Source organism: Cynara cardunculus (genome assembly GCF_001531365.2).
Source record: "Cynara cardunculus var. scolymus isolate 2C chromosome LG 10, CcrdV1, whole genome shotgun sequence".
NCBI lineage: Eukaryota > Viridiplantae > Streptophyta > Magnoliopsida > Asterales > Asteraceae > Cynara > Cynara cardunculus.
Window position 1 is genome coordinate 1,843,799 of NC_037537.1, and position 8,834 is coordinate 1,852,632.

Genomic DNA, 8,834 nt, shown 5'->3' on the forward strand with positions numbered 1-8,834 from the left:
TCATACAATTTTTTTCATCGATAGTCTGTAATTGGAACCATAACTCTTATTTATTCAACTTGTATTAATATGTAAAGACCAAGTGTAACATATATTATCGTTAAATCTTATCTTATAAAACCAGTAGAATTTCAAAATCGTTAAAATTCATTGCTCCCGCCGCATTGCGCGGGTATACAACTAGTAAATATATATATATATATATATATATATATATATATATATATTTCAGTTTTTCTTGAAAATGGGAAAAAAATATCAAATGACCAAAACACCCTTGACTTAACAAAGTTAGGGTAAGGAACTTAATTCATAACAAAAGTGAAACTATGATTACCATAAATGTAATTATTTCGTTTAAGGGACCTCATTCATAATTTTTATATAATCACAGGGACCAGATTTGTAATTTCTCCCTATAAATATAAACAATAACGATCGAACATCTACTCTTTAAAAATGGATAAAGTTTTACACAAGTCCGTACAAGTCGACGGGTTAAAGCTCCACGTAGCTGAGGTCGGCTCGGAGTCATCGCCGGCGGTGATTTTTCTTCACGGCTTCCCGGAGATATGGTACACTTGGCGCTACCAGATGATTGCAGTCGCAAACGCCGGTTTCAGGGCCATTGCACCCGATTTCAGGGGATACGGACTGTCCGATTCGCCTGCAGAACCGGAGAAGGCCTCCTTTGCTGATTTTGTCAACGATATTGTCTCTATCCTTGATTCTCTCGGCATCTCTAAGGTATTTTATCCTCATTTCGGTTGTGATCTTCCTGTTTCTAGAGATATGCAAAAAAATCATCGGTTCTAATGTTAGATTAACATAGACTCAGAAGAAAACCAGAAATTTATAGAATTGATCGACAAGTGATGCATTTGGTGCTCGAAATCAGAGATGAATTCCATTTTTCGATCCTAAATTGATATGATTATGTTTTAGGGTCTGGATAAGAAATGTCTGTTAGTATGTTATATATAATTTCATGTGACTAGGGCTAGAGGTGTGCATAAATTAGAAGTGACCGACCTAATCGGATATCAATTGTTATTGGATCGGATAGGATCCAAATTTGGACATCCAAACTGCCTCTGTCGGTTCTTGGATAATGGTCCAACTTCCAATAAAACCAAACCACTCCGATCCAATGACCATCCAACTAATATTCAATAATAAATATATATAATTATTAACATTTATGATATTGTTTTTTAGTTAATATTTATATAATTGTTTTTTAATAACTTAAAAAATATATGAAAAATTGGTCAAAATGGTGGATTAACTGGTTGAGTATTAGATTAGAAGATTGGAGGAATCCAATCCGATCCAATGGATAACCAACAGTAACATTCAATGGATGGAATCGACATGTCCAATTTTAATCGGATCGTATCGGATATCCAACATCCAATGGATGATTGGATCGGATCGGATCCACCTAAATTCATTGGATTTCAACCGATGAACACCCCTAGCTAGGGATGTAAATGAAACTCAGCGAATCGTTCGACGGATGAAGACATGTTTTTATTTGCTTAGTTAAACGAACATGAACAATGGTCTTGTTGGTCCATTTGCGTTTGTGAACGTTCATTTATTTAGTTCGTTCATTTATGTTTGTTTAAGTTCACTTATGTTCGTTTATGTTCACTTATGTTTCTTTATATATAGAAATTTAATATTATTGACATTAATATGTAAAATCATTAATTAAATTAAATTTTTAGAATTCCTTTTTTATCTCTCCTAAATTTACCCGGTTTTTCATTTTGTTATGTTATTTTGAAGAATGAAATGATTAGTAATCGTGGCTGTTTTTTGTTTATTTGTGTTTGGTCCTTAACGAACAAACATAAACGAACAAGAACAAGCACATTTTCTTAATGAACGAACATGAACACAAAAAATTCGTTCGTTTATTATTCATGTTCATTTGTTTGTACGGTAAAGTTAAACGAACGGACACGAACAAGCCTCCGCTCATGTTCATTCGGTTTGTTTACAGCCCTTGATATGGCTGCCTTGATCCTCTTATATGATCAATCTCGAGTCAACTAATTACTGGAAAAAAGTTGAATAGCTGGATCTGCAACTCCCACTGAGTTCTTGATGAACTTTTGCAAAATTGATTGTAATGTTGATTACAAAGTTGGGCTTCTGTTCATTGTTTCAAAAGGACAGCAAGGAACTTGAAACTTATGCTAAATCTTTCGAAGAATCTGCCTGATACTAAACTATGTTAATTGTAATTGTTTGAACGTTACTAGGTATTTGTGGTTGCTAAAGATTTTGGAGCAATGGTTGCTTTCTCATTCGTCCTTCTCCATCCAGAGAAAGTAGCTGGACTTATATCACTTGGCATGATATTTGTGCCTCCAGGAGCTTACAAGCGTTCTTTTGCTCTCCCTGAAGGCTTCTATGTCCGAAGATGGCAGGTAAATAGCATCGATCTATCCTCTATATTAACGTGTCTGAAACTATGGGCACTATCTATGTATTAAAGGGCAAATTGCACGAAAATGCAGCGTGATCTAATCTTATTTCGCATAACGTATTCAGAACCTTTATTTTAGTTAGTATATGTGTGACATCTCAAACATTTAGGTACTTGGTTTACATTTAGGATTGCATGAAAATGCAGCGTACTATGATTCTTATTTCGTGCAACGTGCGATTGTCTAAATGCTTGAGATATCAGATATCCAATGTACCAAAATGAAGTTCTGAAAATACACTGCATTTAATAGGAATAAGACCAAAGTACGATGCATTTGCAAGCAATTTGTCAGATTAATACTAGGGGGTTTGAGATGTGAGCAACTTGTTCTTTCAAAGCTCCACTTGCCTGGCTAAGTTCATGGCTCATAAAGCTCGGAAAAACCAGCACAAAGATGGCTTGGCTATTATAGGCTCAAAATTTTGGGCTTGTATAAACTTGTGTAAGTGCAAACTTTGGTAAAATTAAACTAAAAAAAGTCGATAAAAGTAGAAAGTAACCTTCTCCAGAAAAATTACAGCTAGTTAAAAGGTATAATTTATTATATGTGGTTCATATAAGCTTGCTAGAATCGGCTAATTTAGGCAGACCGCAGTGACGGACGTACAAATTTTTTCAAGTGGTGGCACCATTTGACTATAAGAAACAAATATAGGGATATCTTTTCCTAATTATTATTTGGTTTGTTGGTTAGTTCATTGCTTTTCGGGAACATAATAAATCTGAAACTAAAAGCTAAAAGCTAAGAAAATGACACTAACAACATTCTAACTCGGGTATGGGCTGGAAGAAAAGCCTTGCAAATCAATTCTACCAAGGCAAACTTGTGTCCTCATTGTGGTTTCAAATATATAAGGTGGAACCCAACAAATTGATAAGGTGGCGCTTTTCATAACCCTATAATTTTTTACACCACGACGGAGGAACAAAGACCACCTGGGTTCGTCCCTGGCTTGCTCAGATTTTTGATGAGCTGGTTTGTGGCACCTACACCCCTCCTTTGAACTAGTTACAAATGTTCATGATCTTTTTTCGAAATACCCAAAAAATCATACGAGTGGGGGTCAACTGCGTATCGTTGCAGCCTGGTCAAAATTATTTCGCATACTTTTCATAAGCCGAGAGTCTTCAAGGAAACAACCACTCTATTCCTTGGGATAGAGGCCATCTCCCACCCTCCTCGCGGACCCCACCTCTAGGTGGCAAATGAACTCATACACCCTCCTCACCTTTGGTGAGCTTTGAACCCCTGTCCTCATGAGAGGTTGGGTTATACCAGTAACCTGGATATTGCTCCAAAGGCCAAAGTAACCCGGATACTGCTAGGGCAATGGCCCTTTGGCCATGTGGGACATATTGGTTTGGTTTACATCTAGGTTATCCTAACCCAGTTTTCTTGAATTTATTATTGCAAATTCTGTTAGGAACCTGGAAGAGCTGAAGCTGATTTCGGCCGCCTCGATGTTAAAACTGTGGTGAGAAACATCTACATCTTGTTTTCTAAAAGTGAAATACCGATAGCTGATGAAAACCAGGAGATAATGGATTTGGTCAAACCGACAAGTCCTCTACCCTCTTGGTTCACGGAGGAGGATCTTGCGACTTACGGGGCTTTGTATGAGAGATCTGGATTTCGAACCGCACTCCAAGTTCCCTATAGGTAAGTTTCTAATAGCTAATCCATCTTGGTCACTTAATTTTGCATGTTAGACAAAGAAATAGGTATGGTTTGACTTTAAGCTCAAAACTATTACACTTGAGAGTTGAGACTGATAATTGATGTGGAATTTATAAAAAGAATTAACATCAACTTTCTTTTTCTCTTCATAGTATATGTTATGAAGATTAAATGTTATAACAAAATTTACTGAAATTTTGATATACTTTTTGACATGCAATGAAAATTGCAATGTTTTTATGCGCTTAAGGAGCCGTTTACCAAACACTTACCCGGTAAGTGCTTACGGGTAAAATTTAACACTATTATTTACATACCGGATAAGATTTTAGTCCACCAAAACGACATCCTATGCAACAATTTACCTGATAAACACTTACCGTGGTAAAAGTCGTCACCCTCACTTACCGGGTAAGATTCTGGTCCTTGTCTCGCTCTTACCAGGTAAGATTTTTGGTTCTTACCATATTCATCCGATGAGGTAACATGACTTGGTAAGCACTTACCGGGGTAAGTGTTTGGTAAACGGCCCCTAAGTCAACATCATTCATTTATCTCAAATGTTGATAAAGGGCTTATTGGTAAATTCAACAAACTCTCTGGAAAAAAAATGTTGCAATTTTGTGGGATATTTAAGAAATGAAATTGCTTCTATGTTTATGCCTTTATGGCATGGAGGATGCATCTCTTTTTAAGTTGGAAAGACAATCCTTTTGACTTCACTTTCCATGCCTTACCTTTGAGTGAGATATACTGGGTTTATCTGGTTGCGTCGCGTCAGATTGCCATTCTTGGTCTTGGAACAGAATTATTTAATTTAATGATAAGCCCTCTCTCAATTGATAGTTTTGTCTTAACAAAAGGATTCAACTTTGTCGTTAAAACACATGGTTCCTGTAATTTGTTAAGATGTTTTCATTTCATGGCATCATCGTGGGGTTGGGTAGGTGCAGAGGTGGATCTATTTTTTTTTTTCACATGGTGGCATCATTTCATCATAAAGGTGAAACTATAAAAGAAATTCACAAATCCATGCACTTCATATTATCTCGGTCTTCGCTCCCATAAATATAGCCATCCTTGCCCCTCACATCAATCCCACGAGCTTCTTATCCATTCTCATTTGATCACGGTGGCCTAGCAAATCAAAATATAAAAACTCACATTGGGTTTAGGGATAATCAGGTTCGAACTGATGAGTTCCACCACGTCAAGGTGACACTCTACCGTGAGTTATATCCCTACCCAACTGCCATAGTTGTTAAAATCGCGCCTGCGGCTCATAAGGCTCAAGGTCTTGGGGCTTTTTCAAAGTCGAGGTTAGACGTATTCACGAGGCTTACTAAGGCCATGCGCCTTGGCTGACGTGCCTTGTGGGCCTAGGCACGCCTTATAAAGAGTTACTAAATACCAAGTCAAACCCTAATATTAAATAAGTTATATCATCTTATCTCCTAGACTTTCTTTCTCTATAAGGTTGCATTTGGTACATGGGGTGGGACAGGACGGGACAAAACTCACTGTCTCACGTTTGGCGCAACATGGGACAAGACAAAAACTTACTGTCCCACGTTTTGTGCGACATGGGACAGGGACAATAATTGCAACAAGGTGGGGCAGCATGGGACAAAAAAGACTTCTTCTTGTTCCACCAAAATAGGTGGAACAAGATGAGACAAAAATAAGACAGAAACTAAAATATTACTAACTAACCCTCATTTGATATATAACCTTAACATAGTATTTGTTTTAGTGGTCATGACCGCTAGTTGCGACCGCCGCTACCACCGGTAGCCACCGTCAGCGACCTCCCCCTCCTCCACCACCTCCACCACCACCATCGACTATCAACTACCACCGTCTATCACCACCTTCACAACCACCATCGGCCACTTACCACCACCACCACCGGGCCACCTACTGCCACCACCACCTCCACACACCTACCTCCACCATAGAGGCCGCAACTACCTCTTCCACCATTATCGACCGCCACCACCACCACTATCCACCATCTTCACGTCCTCCACAACCACTATTGTTCACTAATTACCAATGCATCTATCTCCATAACCATTGTTGTTGCAACAATCTTTATTCATGCTTTCACCAATTGATAAGGATCTTCCAGACTGAGTAAAACATAATTTCTTCTTTGTATGAATCGAGTTTTATCAAAATACCATCAATTATATAAAAATTTTCATTCAAATTTGGTACTATTTTATATTTATGTATATGAAAATTGTGTAAAAATGTTTATAAATTAAATTATTTACTTTATTTGTGTTAATTATAACTATTATATGATATATAAAATTATAAAATAACTTTGGGGGGCAACTTATCTAGTTATGTCCTGTCGAGTCCTAGTCGTACCAAGCACGAGACAAACACTTGTTTTGTCTAGTCCAGTCCTGTCTTGTCTTGTCCTACCCTCTTGTCCTGTTCAGTTTTGTCTAATCATTTTTGCATATACCAAACGCTACCTAGATATCCAGACCTTGAAACTTCTCCCTCATGGCTCACGCTTTAAATCCTTCTCCCTTTTGCCTCTATCGAAGTACTGCTTGCTGGTTGCATTGGAGTACTTGCTACATATTTAAGTCGTATATAACTATGTATGTACATATATTTACTTTTTTTTTAATGAGATATACCTACGCCCAAGGACCTCTTTGCGCCTAAGTGTGCTTTGAGTCTTTAACAACTTTGTCTGCTGTCATCGAGAAATAGAATTGACTAATCCTAAGGCAAAGGGTCGAGAAACTCGACGACACTATTCTTGAACAACTTGGGCCGGGCCTTCTTTTCACACTATTATGGATATGAAAATAATGGGAAAATCGGTTTTAGTTGTCCACAATCCTTATCAGAAATAGGATTGATTATGGATTCGAGCCATAACACATGGTTTCGTAGAACCCACCATTTTCCCGTTATAAGTCAAGCAAGTTTACATGAAGATTTGGCTTATCGTAGTCTATTCTTATACTTGCAAATTATAATTGGTTGAATGCTTGCATTTGCAATAATTGGTTGAATGCTTGCATTTGCAAAGGATGGTCGTGGGTTCGTCCCCTCCCGTCACCTATTTTCCTTAAATTTTTTCCACTACGACGGAACTATAAAACGATTGCATCATCTGCCCTTGGGTAAGGGACAAGTATGCATAAATCCCACCCCCACCCCCACCCCCACCCCCAAACCTAAACCTAAACCTAAAACCCTACTTTCGAATTAGATATATATTTGTCGAGTTTGTTTTCATCTTCACTATAATTGTTGCAGGGCAACGTATCTGGACGTTGGACCGGTGGAACACGATCCTAAAATGGAAGCTCCAACACTGTTGATCATGGGTGAAGAAGATTATGTGATGAAAATAATGGATGAATACGTAAGGAGTGATGGGATGAAGAAGTATGTGCCGAACCTAGAGACAATATACGTGCCTCATGGTTCTCATTTTGTTCACGAGCAATTCCCCGACCACGTGAATCAACTCATCGTCACTTTCCTTGATCGCAACAAACATCGGGTGCCAGTTTAGCTGACATCCGCAGTCGGAAATGAGACCAAAAAGAACTCCAAATAAATGTGTTTGCCTCTTAGGGGTCAATGTATTTCTTAGGCAAATGCAAGAGGTGCGATCTTTGTGTAATATATATATGTGTATATATAGGAGTGAGTTATTATACAACCACTGCAACTCAATTATGTTCGTTGGAATTTAGATCGACGTGATGGTTACAATTTGAGCAGCTCTAATGTGATTTGTAATTCTAATTTTGATCTATTTTCTAAATTTAAAAGGTATTTGAGGGGTAGTTTGGGAAATATATATTTCTTACAATCTTGATTATTATTATGCAATAAACGGAAATCACTTGTTCATCGTTGTATAATTGCACGATCTTCACTCGACAGGAACGAAGCTTTTGGAACGATAACTCATGAATGCAGGAGATGTGGGTAAGTATATTTTTAGATCGATTTCATTAAGTCATCTTATTAACCTTACTCGATAGCATGTAGAAAAGTAATAACATTAGGGAATTAAGCAGGCTAAGTTTTACTGTATGAATTGTACAACTGTTTGATGAAGTTTTACCATCCCGCCAAGTTGGTTTATTATTTATCGGTATTAGAGATGGCCAAAAATCGGTCCCGGGCCGGGCCTTAACCGGTTACGGCCGGTCCTAATCGCGACAAAAACCGCCCATAACCGGTCCCGGTCCTGATGAAAAACTCTATAACCGGTCAAGCTTTCCCATAACCGGTTAAGCCGGCCGGTCCCGGTTCCGGACCCATAACCGGTTACGGCCGGTCCTTTGAAAATTTTTTTTTTTTTTTTTTTGGTAATTAATAAATTTATAATATGTTATTAATATCTTTGAAATATGTTATTTTTAATATGTTTTATTATAAATATGTTTTATTATAAATACGTTTTGTTATCTATACTATATTATAAAGCATTTGACTAAAACTCTTAAAAACTCTTAAACTCTTAAAACTCTTAAAGACAACATCTATTGCTAATGGTACAACCTGTTAAAGTCATCCCTAAAACCGTTCATCCCTATCCGATTTCATTCATATCCTATTTCATCAAATACAGGATAAACATCTCATTTTAAATATAAAAAA

The 8,834-nt window shown here is 37.4% G+C and overlaps 1 protein-coding gene across 1 annotated transcript; it reads left to right on the forward strand.

The window, feature by feature from the left end:
- The first annotated feature begins 422 nt into the window (after window positions 1-422).
- Window positions 423-8,023, forward strand: LOC112519530 (AB hydrolase superfamily protein YfhM-like). Its single transcript, XM_025127717.1, has 4 exons — window positions 423-747; window positions 2,274-2,441; window positions 3,928-4,163; window positions 7,473-8,023. The coding sequence occupies exons 1-4, from the start codon at window positions 460-462 to the stop codon at window positions 7,732-7,734; spliced, it is 954 nt and encodes a 317-aa protein (XP_024983485.1). The 5' UTR covers window positions 423-459; the 3' UTR covers window positions 7,735-8,023.
- Window positions 8,024-8,834: the final 811 nt, after the last annotated feature.

What these genes read in the sequence shown, in the direction of transcription:
- LOC112519530 (XM_025127717.1), top strand. Translation starts at nt 460, where the DNA reads ATGGATAAAGTTTTACACAAGTCCGTACAAGTCGACGGGTTAAAGCTC. An exon ending in TCTATGTCCGAAGATGGCAG is followed by an intron (nt 2,442 to 3,927) that starts GTAAATAGCATC and finishes AAATTCTGTTAG; the next exon opens with GAACCTGGAAGAGCTGAAGC. An exon ending in GCACTCCAAGTTCCCTATAG is followed by an intron (nt 4,164 to 7,472) that starts GTAAGTTTCTAA and finishes TAATTGTTGCAG; the next exon opens with GGCAACGTATCTGGACGTTG.